The sequence below is a fragment of the Urtica dioica genome, chromosome 4 (assembly GCF_054948205.1).
Source record: "Urtica dioica subsp. dioica isolate 48M chromosome 4, U.dioica_male_clone48M_v1_H2, whole genome shotgun sequence".
NCBI classification, from domain to species: domain Eukaryota; kingdom Viridiplantae; phylum Streptophyta; class Magnoliopsida; order Rosales; family Urticaceae; genus Urtica; species Urtica dioica.
Window position 1 is genome coordinate 24,616,448 of NC_142759.1, and position 19,519 is coordinate 24,635,966.

At 39.3% G+C, this 19,519-nt stretch overlaps 3 protein-coding genes across 5 annotated transcripts; 1 reads left to right on the forward strand and 2 right to left on the reverse strand.

Moving 5' to 3' along the window:
- Positions 1–2,309: 2,309 nt before the first annotated feature.
- On the reverse strand, positions 2,310–4,075 carry LOC149401339 (accelerated cell death 11-like). Its single transcript, XM_089613448.1, has 4 exons — positions 3,855–4,075; positions 3,603–3,775; positions 3,242–3,390; positions 2,310–2,596 (listed from the first exon to the last, which is right to left on the reverse strand). The coding sequence occupies exons 1-4, from the start codon at positions 4,029–4,031 to the stop codon at positions 2,478–2,480; spliced, it is 618 nt and encodes a 205-aa protein (XP_089469574.1). The 5' UTR covers positions 4,032–4,075; the 3' UTR covers positions 2,310–2,477.
- Positions 4,076–8,549: 4,474 nt separating this feature from the next.
- On the forward strand, positions 8,550–12,170 carry LOC149401340 (putative disease resistance protein At4g27220). Its single transcript, XM_089612068.1, has 2 exons — positions 8,550–11,853; positions 11,967–12,170. The coding sequence occupies exons 1-2, from the start codon at positions 8,672–8,674 to the stop codon at positions 11,986–11,988; spliced, it is 3,204 nt and encodes a 1,067-aa protein (XP_089468194.1). The 5' UTR covers positions 8,550–8,671; the 3' UTR covers positions 11,989–12,170.
- Positions 12,171–14,529: 2,359 nt separating this feature from the next.
- On the reverse strand, positions 14,530–15,657 carry LOC149401341 (uncharacterized). Of its 3 annotated transcripts, none has more exons than XM_089612069.1 (2): positions 15,529–15,657; positions 14,530–15,388 (listed from the first exon to the last, which is right to left on the reverse strand). In XM_089612069.1, exon 2 carries the CDS (start codon positions 15,352–15,354, stop codon positions 14,704–14,706), a length of 651 nt encoding a protein of 216 aa, XP_089468195.1. In that variant the 5' UTR covers positions 15,355–15,388; positions 15,529–15,657; the 3' UTR covers positions 14,530–14,703. The 3 variants fall into 3 exon arrangements, with proteins under 3 accessions (XP_089468195.1, XP_089468197.1, XP_089468196.1); XM_089612071.1 differs by having other exon boundaries at positions 14,530–15,335; positions 15,529–15,649; XM_089612070.1 differs by having other exon boundaries at positions 14,530–15,446; positions 15,529–15,649.
- Positions 15,658–19,519: the final 3,862 nt, after the last annotated feature.

Below are 19,519 nucleotides of genomic sequence, written 5' to 3' on the forward strand. Positions count from 1 at the left end.
TAGGCATACAAAACAATTCTAACACGTATCCATGTTCGAATATGTGTACAAAAAACTCAAACTGATGAATTGAAAAAAGCATCCAAAAAACAATATTCAATTCAAAAGTAAATACACATAATTAAAAACCTAAACGAATGTATATATATTTGAAGATGGTCTGATTATACATCGATATGCATGATTCTTATATTTATTCAAAAGAAACAACAATCTAAAATAAAAAACAACAATCATGATAGTAATATATATATATATATATATATATATATATATATATATATATATATATATTACGAATGGATTGCAATAACCATACTTTCACGAAACCATGATTTATGAATCGGAAGGAGAATACCAACCAATGAAAATCACAGTAATATGGTTTTAAAAATAAATCATAATACATCAAAAAAAAAAATTTGGAAACTGAAACCAAATTTCTTAAAAATTCAAACATGATTGGCTCTGATACCAATTGTTATATCCGAATATCACGGGTGAAAACCATCACCTAATTTCATGACCGGATCATGTTGAATAAATAAGAAAACATAAATCAATAGTGGTAGAGTACATGATGAATCCATGATGGTTGGTTTATTAGATCAACATCTATACCATAGAGCCATTTGTTTCTCTCTTGATTCACTCTGACGACGGCATATCAGAAAGTGAGAAGACATTCTGTGTGACCTAGGGACCAGCCGTATCTATAGGCAACCATTAGGTTAACCTAGGGACATCTTATTTCAACTCATCATAAAAATAGAAGTCATAGTGGTCTACACATTAAAGGCTCACAAACTATTAGATACATTCAAGTCCAATATCTGTAAACCATATTAGATCACTTTTAATGGACAATCTTTATTGACAGTCCACAATACATAATTATTTAACATATAAGCTCAATGTTGGATTAAGGATCCAACAATTACAACTACGTCACTCGAATGACACTTTTGAAGACAATGTTTGTACAATGTTTATATGTGTGCCGCACGGATGAGATAAAGGGAGGAAATTTCAACTGCGGCATCCAAATTGCATTTCTACTGGATTCGTTTGGAGCGTATTCGCAATTGAAACGCGTGGGATGAGAGTCGCTCGTAGTCGTTTCTTCAAGTGGTATATAAGCGTATAAAATAAAAATATTGATTATTTATATTTATATTAACAAAAAAAAGTTTACATTAAAGTTTTAAACATTCCTTTATTTTATGTAGTACAGTTATAGTACACTTACACTAAATTTAAAATACAAGACGCATGCTATCGTGGTTGACCTTACATATTTGTATTCTTTGTCATGCTCTGCTCTCTTCTTCCTTCATTCATGCAGAAGAAAAAAAAACATTATTACTTCTTACACAATCCACCACCCATGTCTTCACCGTCACAGTATCTTGATAGTTTTCCTTAAAAAATGTGATAATGACAACCAAGAATGAAAATCGTCGGGATTGCATAACAGGTATTCAATACTCTTTGGTAACAAATGGATCGTAAGCTCGCACGTTTGGAACTTAAGCCTTTCCAAATTATTGCGGTTATCAAATTCTCGAAGAGTGTGATATTTTTACCCGAGATGTTACATATATCTTAAGATATCCGGGGGTATATTATACCGGGTTATCAAAAGCCACCTCCACCCTAGTTCAAATTAATTGTGCTTGTTTTGTCATTTGTACGTGAAGAATCTTTAGGCCAAAAACAATCCTTTTTGTATTTAGAAACGAGGTGAGCCCAAATTATCACATCTTGGACTTCTTAAGTGTTTGTTATATGGAAATATTACAAGAATAATATTTATAAAGTACGAAATTTTGATTAGTTGTTTAAAATCATTTAAAAAATTAGTGTATTTTCTAACTGTAATTATTGTGACTATATATATTTTCCTTCTTAATGAAACCGTAAATAGTAAACAAAGTTAAATAGAGTTAGAACACTAATTTGTTTTTAAAATATTCAAAAGAATGATTATTTATAATTATATAATATTATTTTTGCAATAAAAAAATTAAACAAGTAATTTTTGTGATTAGTTATAAAAAAGCACTATCACATGTAATTATCTAGTGGTTAGACGCTATCCGCTTATGCAAACGAATTTTAGACTAAAATACTTGGACTCAATTTTCCTAGTTGTTCAAAATTGGTCAATACACTAAAAAATAAAAAAACCATTTCGTATGTATTATTTTTTTCTCTTCAATGTAATATCTCTATTAGATGGTCCACGAAGTAATATTTTACTATACACTACTCATATCTAGAGTGGTTTGAGACTTTGGGCATAATAAAATAAAAGTAAAAATAACTAGAGTGGAATGTCATTAATAAGCGATGTAAACAACGCCATTATATTATTTATTAAAGGGTTGTAAGCAAACAGAAAACAAATAGAAATATGAAGCATAAAAGTTGGAAGTTTTTTATTTCTTTTGCTATGACATAAAAGTGGATCTTAATCAGACAAGTCCAGTTAGCTCAGCACTCGATTCGTTTGATTGGAAGACAGTTTCAATGTGCTGAACCACAACTTTTGCTGCTGCGATGTACTTGTTAAATGGCTCCTTCACCGAATTTCCTGCAAGCAAATACCCAAAAAAAATTCAGTTTTTATTAAAAGGAGAGAAAACGCATTTATTTATCTGACAAATCGCTAAATAAATAAATAATCACTATTCTTTTCTTAACGATTCTGATTTTCCGATCCTACAAAATGTAGTCAAGTAGTGATATGAAAGCTTAAAGAAAAGTCAAAGTTCATTTTTCGTAATAAAAAATATTCAGCGTATAGAAAAAAATGTATAGCGTAGACGTGAGTTGTACAGTACTATGAGTAAGTTGTGCCCACGTACTGGTCTAATAAAACAAATAATAAATACTTTATCGGTTTATCAAATAGTTTTTTAATTTGATATTCTAACAAAAAAAATGTCTTCAAACAAAAATTCAATGAAAGAAATTGTCGCTATTCACTAACGTATTCTCTCCATAAAAAAGATTCGTCGATCAATCCTAAAGAAAGACCTCGCCAACTACCATATAGAGATTGTCTTTTTCTTGACTTTATTAAAAATAATTTGTTACAAAGTATTGCCTAAAAAAAATTACTTTGTGTTAAACCAGAGTTCGATTTACACGAATACTTGATAGCTCTCATTTAGATGACATAAATAACGACCATTGACAATTATGTTAGATTTATGGTCGTTGTACTTGTACGTACCATCTTCGTTAAGCGCATTAAGAAGATTGGGCATTGAAGGAATTGATTCCTTAACAACCAAGAAAACTTCTCTGATCAACGGTCCATGATACGGAGCAAAAACTTGCCCATAAGCCACCGATATCGGATCTGCCAGCGATTCCATTCCCCTGCGTCAAATTAAAAAACAAAACATGATCACCAAACATACCAATGAATATGAAGAACAAGAACAGAAAAAAAAAAACTTTGAAAACAAAACAGGCTATTAAAAAAATTGTAAGTTTGTAAAACAAAAGTTCAAGAAAATGAACGCTAAATGAGTTCAATAGAATTAAGATTAATTTATTGAACTAATTAATCATTAATCAGTAAAGCGTACGGGTTTGCAACGAGTTGCTCGAATGTGATCATGACTAGGTCAAGTACACGTTTGAGGCGATAAAGACGCCTCGAAAGACTGCTCTTCAACCTAAAGTTGCCTTCAGCAATGTCTCGCTCAATCGCTAGTCGCACAGTCTCACCTGGCCTTGTGTTTCTATCGATATAATCCACCTTCATAATTATAACAATCAATAATTATTATCATTGTAACCAATAATTAATTAAGCATAATATTGGATAATATACGTACCTGCTCTGCGATCTCTACACTTACGAAGTGGAAATCGGCTCCGATGCCCAACTTTTCCATGTCGAAGAGACGACAGGCTTCGAGGAGAGGCTTGATTTCGATGCCCGGATTCTGGGGATTGACAGCCTCGGCTATCTCTTGCATTGCATTGGCCAACTTCCTGATTTGGGTAGTCATTTTGATGAACACAAAAACTGCTTCTTATTCTTTTTTATTTTATATAAGAAATAATTGCTTATTGGAAGTATATTAATCTGCGAGACAGAACTAGATATCTACACCAACCATATATGTAAGTATTTATACACAACAAGCCGTGTTGTTTTAATCAAGTTGATCACGCTACTATGACAACGGAATCTTATAAATAGTCTTGAAATGAGAGTGTACTAAAATGGGGATTGACACAAATAATACCATATGAATGTTCCTTACCAAATATAGCCCAAAATGAAAAATTTGACACATGTAGTACCTAGACCACTGGTTAAAGACTATTATACCCTTAAAACTCAATTTAAACGAAAAAAAAACCATTCCAAAGCCAATTCCCTCTTTTTTTCTCAAAACTTTCCACACACACACCTCTTCATCTTCTTCTTCTTCTTCTCACTCGGTCGCTCAACCTCCACGCTCAACGCAACCCACGATTTCCCTCAACCAAACACACGATTTCGGTCAACCCAACCCATCTTCGCGCTCTCTCTCTCTCTCTCTGTCGCGCCTCTCCTCGCTCTCTAGCCTCTCTTCTTGCTCTATCTCTTGCACACCTCTTCATCTTCATCTTCTTCTTCTCACTCGGTCGCTCAACATCCACGCTCAACCCAACCCACGATTTCGCTCAACCAAACCCACGATTTCGCTCAACCCAAGATCTCAGTTTCTCGCTCTCTCTCCCCCGATCGCGATTTAGGGTTTCTCGCTCAAGGTAACAATCTTTTCATTTTTTGTGAGAATGTTGTTATGGTTAACTGGTATCGCGATTTTTTGTTATCGTGAGATTGTTGTGTAGATTGTTATTGTTGCGATTTTTTTTTTTGGAGGACTTAGTGAGATGTTGCGATTTTTTTGATGTTGTTGTGGTTATCTGTATTTTTTTTGGAGGACTTTGTGTTTTAGCTTTGACGTTAATCGGTGAAGAAGAAGAAAAGATTGTTGCGAGTGTTTGTTGTGTTTGGCCGAGAATGTGTTGTATTTGGGTGTTTGATTGTATTTGTGTTTGGGTGTTTGAGTGTATTTGTGTTTGGCCGAGAATGTGTTGTCTTTGAGCGTTTGTGTGTATTTGTGTTTGGGCGAGTGTGTGTTTGTGTGTATTTGTGTGTGTTTCGTGCTCGTGTGTATATTTGATTGAACAATGTTAGGGTTTGGCGAGTGTGTGTGTGTATTTGGTCTTGAAGTTGTTGAAAATTGGTGACTTGATTTGTTTTAGGTTTTATATTCAATGACGAAGTCTAAAGGAACCAAGGTCGAGGAGGCCTCAAACGTTCGAAGAAGTTCTAGGACGGCTTCGAAAAGGAAAATAATTTCGCCGTCCAAGCGTTCCAATGATGACGACGCGTTCATCGTCGCACCTACAAAGATAAAGAAGGTATACAATAAAAATTAAGTGACTTAATTAGAGCAATGTATGGTTATTGGATTTTGTTTTGTGTTTGATATAGCCAAAAAACAAGGCTGAGTCCTCGGGCGTTGCGACCGCCTTGGAGAGTCCTACCACTGGTATTTCCCGAAAGGTGAGTGTCAGAAACTCATTTTGATCCTGGTTCGTGACAGATATGTCACAGACTCGATGACTTCGTGACAGATGTGTCACGAAGTCAGCGAGTCCGTGACACATCTGTCACGAAGTGGGTGAGTTCGTGACACATCTGTCACGAACTCAAGCATAATGGTTTCACTAATAATGTCATTGACTCATATGTGTAGGAGTGGAGACGGCAGCGGGGGTGGACAAACGCTCGAAGAAGAAAGGAGTTGCAGTTAGAAAAGAAGCGCCGGGGTCGAGCTCATGAGGCCGAGGTCGAGCTCATGAGGCCGAGTGGAGATCATGAGGCCGAGGTCGAGCTCATGAGGCCGAGTGGAGATCATGAGGCCGAGGTCGAGCTCATGAGGCCGAGGTCGACCTCATGAGGCCGAGGTCGACCTCATGAGGCCGAGTGGAGGTCATGAGGCCGAGTGGAGATCATGAGGCCGAGGTCGAGCTCATGAGGCCGAGTGGAGATCATGAGGCCGAGGTCGAGCTCATGAGGCCGAGTGGAGGTTGAGCTCATGAGGCCGAGGTCGACCTCATGAGGCCGAGGTCGACCTCATGAGGCCGAGGTCGAGCTCATGAGGCCGAGTGGAGGTCGAGCTTGAAATTATGTGTTTATGATTGTACGCATGTGTTTATAACTTTATATATGTATTCTTAGAACTTTATGTATTGTCTTGACATCAATTTCTTAGTTTAAAAGTGTATGTATTGTTTTGAAATCAATTTATGTATCACAAACTGACCTCATTTCGTGACAGATGTGTCACGGAATGAGATCACTTCGTGACACATGTGTCACGGACCATGTTCACGTCTTAACAATAAGATTGTTTTATAAACCATTCTTAACAATAAACTCAATACCAATAAAGTTCAAAACATTCAAAATGTAATACATAGCAAAACACCAAGGAAGTTCTAGATATTCAATGATAAAACGTGTCGAATTACAAACCAAACCAATGTCCCATCCCCGGAGCCCTCATTTCCGGTGGAATTGGGTTGCGACACGTAGCTCTATTGTGACCTACACCTCCACACGTAGCTCTATTGTGACCTACACCTCCACACGTAGCTTGATTTCGTCGGGAAAAGTCCATGACGATTCACTTCCTTGAGGATGAATAACCCCTGCATACGCCAATTTCCAATACTCGGTCGTGTAGTACTCTGCACAATAGCTCTCAACTAGTAGGTTGCGTAAGCGACAAGCCGCAATGGCATGGGCACATACAAATAGATCAGTTTGAAATTCTCGACACGAGCACGTCTTATCAATCAAGTTCACTGCCCATGGTGTTCCTTCTGTGTCTAACACCTCGAATTCGTATACTGCAGAAGGCCGGACCTAAAACATAAGCAAAAAAAGTTTAAACATAACCACTCAGTCCGTGACACATGTGTCACGAAATGACCCGAGTCCGTGACAGATGTGTCACGAAGTGGATTCACTCTGTGACACATGTGTCACGGACTGAAGTCACTCCGTGACACATGTGTCACGGACTGAAGTCACTCCGTGACACAAGTGTCACGGACTCGGGTCATTTCGTGACAGAATTTAAAAATTAAAAACACACTATAACCTGCATATTTGCCGAGACAGCAAGTTTTTTTAACATGGAAAAACATCCAGTTCGTGACACTAGTGTCACGAAGTGAATCCACTTCGTGACACCCTGGAAATTCAGGAAGTGTCACGAAATGGATCCACTTCGTGACACTGTGTCACGAACAGGATTCACTTCGTGACACCCTGGAAAAATCGGGATTTCATCAAAAAACACCATTTTGACAAACAAATCACACTCAAACACAATGGAACCTATTTCAACATAAATAAAACAATTAAACATGTTCTTATATGTTAAAAATAGGATGAACTTACCAACTTATGTTTGTAGAAGTTTTGGATCTTGGATTTGCAAGAAGAAGAACCTGAGATCTTGAAGTTTTGATGAACAACCTAGGATTTGCAGGAAACTTCTTCAAACATTATTGCAAAATGGGTTTAAGATGAGTTTAGCATTATTGCAAAATGGGTTTAAGATGGGTTTACCATTATTGCAAAATGGGTTTAAAATGGGTCTAGGAAACTTACCGTCGACGACCAAGATTCCGGCGACCCAAGATTCCGGCTGTCTCGTCAAGCAAGCTTCATCAACTTCTCCAGCTCAGACCCAAACGAAGGAGAAGAAAAGAAAAAAAAAATCGGCCACAACAGGTTCTCAGAAGAAAAAAAAACGTAAGTAGAGGGAGGGTAGGGTTGAGGGTAGATGGGGAAAAATTAATTTCTCTCACCTACCAAAAGTACTACTTTTGTCAAATTTTTCATTTTGGGCTATATTTGGTAAGGGACATTCATATGGTATTATCTGTGTCAATTCCCCTACTAAAATACGTCTATGTATTATAAAAATCAACTCGCTAATTAAATATTCCCACAGAAAAAAATACAGTTTTGAAAAAGTCTAATCGACCTTTCGGTGTGGGCTTTTATTCCATCAACTGTGAAGTTTACAAGTCCTCGTTGGTCGTTAGGGAAAGGATGTGAAGGCGGCTATAATTTTTTTATGATCTTGCTAGAAATAGTCTCGCTTATTATAAATAGGAAAAATTGTACAAAATAGTTGGAGAAAGAGAGAGCTTGGAAAAACATGTATATGTTGACTGACTTTATGGTCTAGTTAATTACGTAGACGGTGTGAGCTGAGATTCTTTCTGCTGCAACACTAGTTGAGAAAAATATTTTAAGACTTACGAGTTAAGACTTCAATCTGTGGTTGAGAATAACTAACGACTAATTACATGTCCATAAAATAAAATAATAAACGACGTGTCCATATCAAGCAGGCGATAAAGAAAAGCTCGTGGGATTTTTTTCAAAAATACGCCACGCATCCATAATCATAATTCAACGTTGTAACTTGTAAGTTGCTCGAGTGTTTCTAGTCGCAAGACTATTTAGAGATACGGAGAGAGAGAGAGAGAGGGAATTTGACAATGACTGAAAGTGAAAACAGAAGCCACAGTAATCACGCACAAATTCCGACCACCGACGACGATGGCAGAGCTTGCAAGCGCCGCCGTGGAGATAGGCAAGTGCATTTGTGGTCCGCTAAGTCGTTCTTATTCCAACATTTCTAATTACGAAACTAACCTCCGTACCCTCGGAACGAAAGCCCAAACCCTGGAGTGTCGCAGAGCTGACGTGGAACAAAGCACGGAAGCGGCGAAATCCTCCGGCCAGGTGATCAAATCAGAGGTCGCCGATTGGATCGGAAGAGTCCATAAGATTTCTGCGGCGGTTGAAGCTCTCAACGCCGCCGCAGGACGGAGCCGGAGGCGCGCTGGCGGTTTATTTCCAGATTACCGCCGGCGGAGCCGGCTGAGCGGAGAGGCCATGAGACTCTGCGCCGAAATAGAGGCCGCGCTGAACGAGCCGAGGTTCGAAACAGTCTCTCTCCGCCGCGCAGTTCCGGCGTTCAAAAGGTCGGCGGCGGAAAATTTTGCGACGTTCTCATCGACGCAAACGGCGCTCGAGAAGGTTATGGCGGCTTTGAAGAGCTCCGGCATGGGTGTCGTCGGAGTTCACGGGACCGGCGGGATCGGAAAGACGACGGTGGTGAAGGAGGCTGCAGCGCGAGCTCTAGCGGAGGGGTTGTTTGACAGCGTGGCATTCGTCACCGTCTCCAAGTCTCCGAACGTGGCGAGGCTCCAGAAAAGCATAGCCGAAACCCTAGGTTTGAGCCTAGGAACGAACGAGAGCTGCGAAACCAGAGCGAGCTTGATCAAGGACAGAATCGCAAGTGAGAAGAAAGTGCTCGTCGTGTTGGACGATTTATGGCAAGCCTTGGAGCCAGAGATCATCGGAGTTCCTCTGGGGAAAGAACTCGGAAACTCCAAGATCCTTGTCACCACGAGGCTCGAGAATGTGTGCCATCGCATGGGTTGCCAAGAGAAGGTGAGCTTGGACCTCTGGTCTGAGCTGGAATCCTGGGAGTTCTTCAAGAAGACGGCGGGTACGGACTTTGAATCTCCGAGGAGGTTCGAGGGAATCGCAAAGTCGGTGGCGAAGGAGTGTCGAGGCCTTCCTCTTGCTCTGGTCGCCGTGGCTAAGGCACTTGGCGACAAGGACGTCAAAGAGTGGGAAAAAGCGTTGAATCGGCTCAAGAACTCAATGCCTCCGAACTCCGACTATGACAGTCTCGTCTTCGATCGCTTTATGCTGAGCTTTGAGTTCTTGCAGGCGGCGGAGAAGGCTTGCTTCTTGATCTGTTGCCTCTTCCCCGAAGACCACAACATATGTCATGAAGACCTGGCTCGGTACTTGTTTGGCCTCGGAATTTTTCCACAAGCCAACACGCTCGACGAAGCGAGAGGAGACACGGACACGATCTCCAAGAAGCTCATAGCCTCTGGGATGTTGTTGCCCGGGGACAAGAGCGAACACGTGAAGATGCACGATGTCATTCGCGATTTTGCGATACAATTAACATCACCGTCATCGTCAAGCAAGAATACGAAGAAGAATAAGAAGAACGACAATGGTGTCTATGGATGGGCAGAGAAGCAGGTTTTCATGGTGCAGACCGGGAATCACGCGTTGAGAGAATGGCCGTTGAGGGAAAGTTACGAAAACTACACTGCAATCTCATTCGTTTCCAATGAAATCCGTGCACTCCCCGATTCCCCTGACTGTGCGAAGCTCCAGACATTGTTGCTTCAAGACAACAACAGTCTCGAGGAGATTCCGAGACAGTTCTTCGAGAGCTTCGAGTCGCTTAGAGTGTTGGACGTGACCGGAGCCGAAGCTCCCTCGCTCCCACTTTCGATCAAGTCCCTGAAGAAGACAATGCGGACATTGCATCTCGATCGCTGCAAGGTCGCCGACATTTCGATGCTCGGCGAGTTGGAGAGGCTCGCGATACTCAGCCTCAAACACTCCGTCATCTCTGAATTGCCCGAAGAAATAGGGAAATTGAGAAATCTGAGACTGCTTGATCTCACTCTGAGTTTCAGGATCAAGAGAATACAACCCGGCATATTTCCGGGCCTGCAATGCTTGGAAGAGCTCTACTTGAAAGGAAGCTTCTCTCAGTGGCACGACGGGGTCGACCCAGAAACGAGCCGGAACGCGTGCTTCTTAGAGATCATTAGCCTTCCTCGCTTGATCGTCTTGAGCATCGACATCGATCGCGCCAAATGCTTGCCTATTAACGTGGCCTGGGTTCCGAGCTGGCAGAGATTCAACGTGTCTTTGTGCAGAGCCACGAAAGGAAGGCTGTTCGGCGTGCACTCAAAACAGGGTGGTGAGTGTTCGACCACCATGCTTCTCGACACGTCGATGAAGTGCTTGCCCGAGTGGTTCAATGTGGCGGCTTCAGCGAAGACAGAGAAGCTGACCTATTCAGGTTGCGAAGCTCTAAACTTGATCGACGAACACGAATCCGGACGATTGTCGGGGTTGAAATCTCTGATCGTCGACGACTGCGAAGTTGTGAACCATCTCATTCGCCCAGTCGTTCTGGATAGCCGACCAGTCTTCGAGGCTCTGCGAGAGCTCCAACTCCACGAAATGAGCTCCATGGAGGGGATATGCTCCAGCGATCTCCCGAGGGGATCGCTGGAGAGACTGAAGTTCCTTGAGGTTCAACAATGCAGTGGATTGGTCAACTCTCTTATAACGCCGAACCTGATAAAGCGGGCGTCTAATCTCGAGAGGCTTCGCGCGAGTGGAAATCCCGTGTCTGAGGTTTTCGAATTCGAAGGCCTTGAAGAAGGGCTGTACTTGGGAAGCTTGAAAGAGATGAGGCTGGAGAATCTGCACAGCCTCAAGGCCGTATGGAAAGGCCCAGCTCGGTTCGCGGACTTCACGAAGCTCAGGATCGTGTCGGTGATCAAATGCAAGAAGTTGAAGAGTCTGTTTTCTGTTTCAATTTCGGAGGGTCTGTCTGAGATGGAGGATCTGTGGGTTGAGGAGTGTTTGCTGATAGAGGAAGTTATTCAGATTGAAGGCGGTGCTAATCTGAGGAGAGTGAAGCTGCCCAAATTGAAGACGCTGTGTCTCATGAACTTGCCGAGGCTGAGCAGTTTCCACGCTGGAGATGCCCGCTTGGAATGCACTTCATTGGAGTACGTCCACGTTCGAGGATGTCCGAATTACCAAACTTCAGTATCTGAGTTCAACAGCTCAAAGAGTGTTCATGAAAATGATGAACAACACTTGAAGAATCTAAGTAAAAGGTAACATAACTTTCCATGGTTGATTGAGAATGCAGTTGATTCATGAATCCTATAAACATGCCACAGAGTAACGTTTTTTTTTTTTTTTTTTGTTCGTTTTTGTCTGTGAAAAGGATGACAAAACCAGAATACTAGCTTGCCAATCTGTTGAAGATCAGAGGAAGTACTGTATTTCAAGGTACAATATTTCTACAGCTATTTATATTGTATACACCAAATAGAAGAGTTGCCCATCTTCATGCAAAGATGACAGACATTTGTATGCTTCAGAATCAGATGACAGCTATTTATAAAATTGTATTTTTTTTTGGTTCTTCTATGGTGTTAGACAGGATTTATGAGAATGCAGCGAATGTAAAAAAATTGTTTACATTTGAAATTTAATAAGTTGAAGTGGCCAAATTAGATATAACAATTCAGAACAAAAACTTGAACCAGAACTTATGATAAACAAACAATAGAGAGAATTGCTGGAGAAGGATCAAAGTGCGTTTGATTGAGAAAAAAAATCGTCTTTATTTTTTTTTGTAACGGTGAGCAGCTTGCAGCCCTCTTTTAACCACTGAGCTCCCAATTCATTTTTAATCACGTACTGTGAATATGTGAATTGCATTTTAACCACTGAGCTTCCAATTCATTTTTAATCACGTACTGTGAATATGTGAATTACATTCTTTTAATTTGTGAGAACGAAGCTGTATTTGGTGTTCTTGGGTTTGGGTTGAGTTCGAGTGAGCTGTAAGGTATTTCTTGTGCGGTGAGAGTTGTGTGAGGAAGAGACGTGATCATTCTCTGCCGGAGCTCAACTAGGACTAGCCGTTGAACTTCGGTAAAAACCTCGTGTCTTTCAGTTCAGCGTTCTTGTCTTTTCTTGGCCGTTTTATAATCTCCGAAGCACAAATTGTATACGAAATCCCAACAGTGATCATGTACCAGCAAAATAATTGCATAAACCATCACAATAAGCAATCCGGAAATGAATTTATGAAGTAGAGAAATCTTATGAAGAACACCACAAAGTGATTGACAGAATAACAGTAACCGAAGACGGTGCCGGTCCAAATCTGGTGGACGGGGAAGGGGGACTTCCACAAAGACATTTGCGGCGCATCCAAAGTTTATTCGTTTTTCAAAGTTGGTACTTCTCCTAAGAAAAATTAGTACTTGAAGTGCAAAACTTTTCAAATCCAGCTCTTAATGTTGAGAAAGTCGTTATTTATAATCTCTGATATCAAGTTCAAAGTCAGAAGCATGGAAACAAGATTTTGAAGCGTTGTCACATAATTGTGTGAGTTCATGAGAGATCATCATGCTCGTCAAGCAAGGCTCTGATTCTGTTGCTGAGAGTGACTAAGGTGGTCTTCTTGAACTTGCCATGAAAGCCGTTCCACAGATTAGGACAAGATATCCGAAGCATTTTGTATTCATACAGCAGCGCGTTGCTTCTGCGCAACCAGTCCTGATTTTCCAGCTCTTCATGACCCCGCACGTCTCTTCCGCTCAAAGAGGCTGATCTTCGAGGCGTCTCTTGGCCTTTTGATATCCTCTTCCTCTTTCGCCGCTTCTTTCTTTAGCCTCTCGACGTCAAGTCTCCGAGCTTCCAGGGCCTCCGCTTTTTCTCTGAGCATCTTGTGCTTGCTCTGATGTGTTTTTGCGAAAGAATAGAAAGATTTCACTGTCCATTGCGACTACACACACATTGGGGATTTCTTCGTGTCTAAGCCAACTAGGCTTTTGTATGTAATTGAGGCAATACATCTATAAAATGACGGAAACGCAGAGTAAACGGAAATGACGGTCATCTACTTTAAGGATGGCGCTTGAACCTTAGGAGAATTCTAAGTGTGATAATAGGCTGTATTTACTTTTTTTTGCCGTAATAATTAACAATTTTTTAACTCTAAACACATCTTTTTATTTGGGACGGAATATACCTTAAACTTAATCCTGGACATTTGGAACATAACACTACAAGAGGTCCAGAATTATGTTATGCTTATGTCTCGATATTATTCTGGGTACAAATAATTCTAGTACTGTTTGGACATTTTTTTTTGGTCTAATATTAGAGTATATTTTAATTTTGGAATTTTTTTTTATATATGAACAGTGTTAGAGCTGACTAGAACAAGGTGTACCGTTTTGATTTGGTCGGAATTCTAGTTTTATTCAGACCAAAACATTTTGAGTCATTTGAAACCGGAATTCCTGTAAGGCCGGAATGGAATTCCATAAAATTCCAAATGCCCAGACTTGTTCCAACTTGAGATTCTTCATAATTTTGCTAAAGCCATGGTACTTCTCCTAAATAAATTATAATAACAGAAATTTCAGTACAAAATTTGTCTAAAACCATAAAAAAATGGAAGGAAAAAAAAAGTACACAAATTTCATTACAATTGCAGCTGTTATTTACAATATTTCTGTCGTCTAAACTTCTAGCAAAGTAGCTTATATTGGTGATTTCACACAACTTTTTCCAACGAAACAACATTTTAAAAAGAGAGACTAGAACAAACACATCAATTTGTGAGTCCGTGACCAGTTAAATTCCTGTAACCATTTCTAAAAGTTTGTTACATATTCTAGAACCAGTGACAATCTACGTCCGAAGAAGAATAGAGATGGTCAAAAGACTCAAAGCGATAAAATTTGGCACAGACAATCAGACATATATAGTCAACTCAACATCTCTATTTTGTGTTTCAGTAGCAAAACAGGCTCAGTTCTTGGTGTTTCTCGGTGGAACCAAACCTAGCAATTATACTTGTACAAAAGTTTTGATGAATGAAAAACCGACAAATACGAGTATTAAATCATCCAGGTAGAAGAAAAGCAACATAATACTTATCATGAGTCGATTTTCTGGGCGAGGATTGCGTCGAATCTGTGGATGAACAAGTAGACATGTTCGATCTCCGGCGACGTGGCGTTCTCCGAGGCATAGCCCAACATCAAATCGTAATCAGTCATCAACAGCTCGCTTCTTCTCAACCAATACTTCACTTCCCTCTCCATCTCCGACGCTTCTTTCCATTTTCTCCCGACGCCTGTTCTCCGCTCTCTCAGAACCACCGATTTATCCTTCAGGTCCTCGAGCAATTCCACCAGACCACCTCTTTGATCCGGCGATTCTTCAGCGAGGATGTCGTGGAATCTGGAGCTCAGTTTGTCCAACTCTTTGATCTCGCCCAACCTCCCGAACCAGCTGATCTTCGACGAATCGCTCGGCATCTTAGCGAAGTCCTCCAACAGAGTCTCGCTTGTTCTGAGCCAAAACTCGACTTCACATTTGAAGATCTCGTCTTTCTTCTCCAAGGCTCCTCTCTTTTTTCTCTCCACCTCTTTTCTACGAGCTTCCAGGGCGACCGATTTTTCTTCAAGCATTCCGTGCTTTTCCGTATAGGTTTTCAGAACTAAGCGGAATATTTGTATCTCTTCCCAAATGAAGTAAAGAATGCCGTAGATGAGTGAAGTGCCATCTATGAAGCCAAATAACATTGTTCAGAATATTTTTGCTTCCTTCTCAATGTCTCTAAATCACACACAGAGAAGAAAAAAGCAATCGTTGACTCGCGGAAATTATAGATTGCCTAAACGAACGACCAAATGAGTGAGAACTAAGAGATTGTAGAGATACACTAGGAAAAATAAAAATAAAAAGAAGAAGCTTACCCACAACTCTCTTTTTTTCTGATTTCTTCTTCTTGACCTAACTGATTAGAGAGCAGATTCTAGACTATAGTTTCTGATTTCGATGATGCGAGAGAGACGTTTACACATTGGGGATTTCTTCGAGTCCAAGACTAACTAGATTTAGTCAACCCGTGAATGTGAACCATTGTCAAATGCTCGAGAGAGTAAGAACGACACTCAAATACAGCAATGCACAAACGACAGAAACAGACAAAGATAAACGACGATCATAAAAACAAAGGACAGTTTAGTAAAAGTGGCATTAATTGACCAATGTTATGATTCTATACCCCTTTCAACTTTTCTTTTTCCTTTATCTTTTCTCGTATTTACATATAATAATACGCTAAAAAAATGGTATTTGTTGATGTTGGACTTCGTCCTAGAAACAACAAGATAGGAACTCGGCCCAATGTAAAGAAGTTGGGCCAAAGCCCACGAATTTATAATAGCAGATCCTGGAAAAGCGCCAGCCCGAACAAAGATTTGAATATCAGCTCGAGATAACTGTTACCCGAAGACTCGCAGATTCTAGGCCAGTCAGCCCGGACAATCCGTAACCGCCCCCCAACGAATGAGTCTTTGAATGACATGTGTTTAGGAACGCAGTAGTGAACCTTAATTGACACACGACGTGTCACCAGTCAGACCCGGAGCTCGCGACTCATTTTTAGTACTAAAATATAAGATGATTAAGCCTACGAGAGGTATGTTACGAAACCGTTGTTTTCTCCCCTCTCATTTCTCTCATCTCCTAATTTGAACAATTGTATTACTCTCAACAATATAATAAATAGCCCCGAGCTCGCCTTTGCATTCAGTTCTTTTTTTAATAGTTATTTTGCAATACACAAACTTCTTTGCATTTTCCATTTGGTCTTGTAACGGAGATTTGAGGCCCAGTTATAAATCCAAATCGACCCATTTATTTGCTTAAATTGTCGTGACTGCTTTGGTGTGATTTTTCGCATCAATAGTATTCAATTGAATCTAAATTTGGAAAGGGGCATAGGTGCCTATTCATAATAATGGTTGTTTGAATGAGCCTTTTCATTAATCAGTCAGCCAAGTCGGCTGCTATAAAAAAGTACGATACAAGGCGGGCACTAAAAAGCCAGTTGCAGAAATCAAACGTCGGGTGGTATCGGCACGCGCCTTCTTCCTTTATCAGTCGTCGGACACGTCGTCCTCTCTCCGGCGGTTTCCTTGCTCGCTTGTCCTTCGGATCTAGACGAATTCTTCAAGGGTGATGTACTTCCCGACCCAAGCCGTAAGCTCGACCATTTTCTTCGGCTCTTTCTTCTAGAGTGATGTACTTCCCGGCCAAAGGAGTTGAAGAAGACGCCGAGTAGGAGTCCATCGAGAATGGCGGAGATGGCGTCTCCGTCTTCAAATTTGTCGACTCTGTTTGATTCCTCGATGAATCTTGACAAGTATTTGCACAAGAATTTTTCATTTCTCTTGGCGTTTTTGTGTCGTTTTTTGTTTGAGTGTCGTTTTCCCATTAACGAAAAATATTGACATAAAAGTAACTAAGTTTTGTTCTTAAATTATTAGAAATGTGCTATTTTATGGGATTTAGACACAATTGTCCTTTTGTAAAAATTATTGGGTATTTATACCCAATTTTAAATTTGTTTTCGAGTTAATATCTTTTTTAAATGCATAGCTATGTGACATTACTAAGAGAAAAACATAAAATAAATTTTTTTTTAAAAAAGCATATCATTCTAAAAATAAGGTTAATTAATGTCATTTTTTATTTTCTCTGTGTCTAAACTCAAAACTACAAAATAGTTAAATAAGCCGGTGACAAAGAGAAAAAAAAATGTAGAAAAAAGACACGCCCACTCAACAACAAAATCTATATAAAGACAACAAACTGGACAATAATAAAATATATGAACTTTGAGAAATCGGCTATTTCATTCTCTCCTAACAACAATGTATAAAGGCAACTCAATTGGTGCTTATAAAAAAGACACTCTAGCAAAATAGCCAATTATTTTAATATTAAATACAAAAAATTGGCTACGTGAGCCACCTAAATTATATGAATTGTAAATTAGCCAACATTTGATAAATAATTTGTAAATAGCAAACTTGCATACGTGGCAGCCTATTAACTACCTAAAATATATGTTTGGTTGTGTTAAATAAGGCTTTTATTAATTTGTTAATAAGTTTACTTGGTTATTTACAAGAAATTAACCAAAGGTGGGCTATATCTCAATCCACTATATTCGTGTGGCTATATAACTAAATAACCCTATTAAATATTGAAATTTAAATTTAGCAATCGTTTCATAAGTTTTAGTCAAATAGCCATTTGCCGGTGTGGCAAAAATTTTAGAATGTAAAAAATCCGATTTTGACCCTACCTAAAAAAAGCGTCCATTTTAATTTATTAATCATCAGAAATTCCAAAAAAACTATGTAACGGCCTCCTTATAGTCCACTTTTAATTTCTAACAAAAAAATATTGAAAAACAAAAATATAAACAAAAAAAAAAAAAATAGAAACGTGTAGTCGAAGATGAACACGACGGCATATTAACAATAATGAACTATTATTAACAAATATTTACGAATATTTATAGTAATGAACTATATAAGATTCAAAAGTAAAAATTTTGGGAAAACATGAACACATCATTGATTAACGTTAATTAACAGGAATTTACAGACAATTCCGCACAGTGCTCATCTCCTCCTCGATCGATGTCCGGTGCTTCCGCGCCTCCGCTGGCCGAAGAAGAGCTCCGCCGCTCTCATAACCCAAATTTGACCGCGATCCTCGACGTAGACGAAGAGCTTCACTGCCATCAAATCCCAGATTTGGCGAAATTCCACAATTGGTATATTCTTGGAATTCTCGTCGCCACAAATCTATAGGACTTAGAATCACTCAATATCGAGTTCATATAAGTATGGGTATGCACGGTCCGGTTCGGTCCGATCTAAAACCGGTCAAAAAATAAAATCGGACCAGTCTAAACAGTTTTAAAAAAAAATTAAACGGGAGCAGACCAAACCGGTTAAAACGGCCCGGTCCGATTTAGACCGTTTGAGACCGGATCATTTTGGACCGTTTTAGACCCTCTTAGTTTTTTTATTTGTATTTTTATGAAATAGTAACCAGTCTGGTCCACTTTTGGGCCGTTTTAAATTGGAGCATTTTAGACTTATATATATTTTTTTTAAATCCTAATCGGTTCGGTCAAGTCTAACCGCGGTTTAAAAATTTTAGACCGGACCGAACCGCTGAGATTCTAAACCGTTTAAAATCGGAACGTTGGTCTAAAAATCAGTAATCCTGTCCAGTTTATGTATCTATCGGTTTTTCTGCAGACAGTTGGTCTAAAAATCGTTTAAAATTTTATGGTGCACAATCCCTCTCATCATTATTGTATCATGTGAAATTTTTTTTCCTTGATTCTTGTGACACCGTTGAGCGGGCAATATAAACCCGTCAAACAAAGCTAAACATGTCATCCAAATTTTCTTATGCTCTATTTAAGGTTCTATTTGGTTCTTTTTTCTTTTATTTTTATTTCCCAATAGTATTTTTTACTATATTGCATTGTTCCAATTTGCATTATTTTTTTTTATTTTTAATTATTCGTAAATCATTTAATTATTCTCATAAGTATTATGTTCTTCTAACTAATTAGTAAAATTCAAAATACACAAAAATGCACAAGTACCATGTGTTAATATTTTTCTTGCACTTTTAATAAATTTATTAAAAAAAAACGTAGGCACCTTTTATTTGGTGTATCATTTTATTTATATTTATGTTAATATCAAGAATTTGTCGTATAAGAAATGAGCTAAAATAATGTGTAACGAATAAACAAAGGAGAAACGATAACAAATATATAATGAATCGAAAAAGATGTTTTTATTGAGTACTTACCAAAGCTGTGTCGAGCTCGGCTTACGGGAAGGACGAGCTCAACACTTAGTT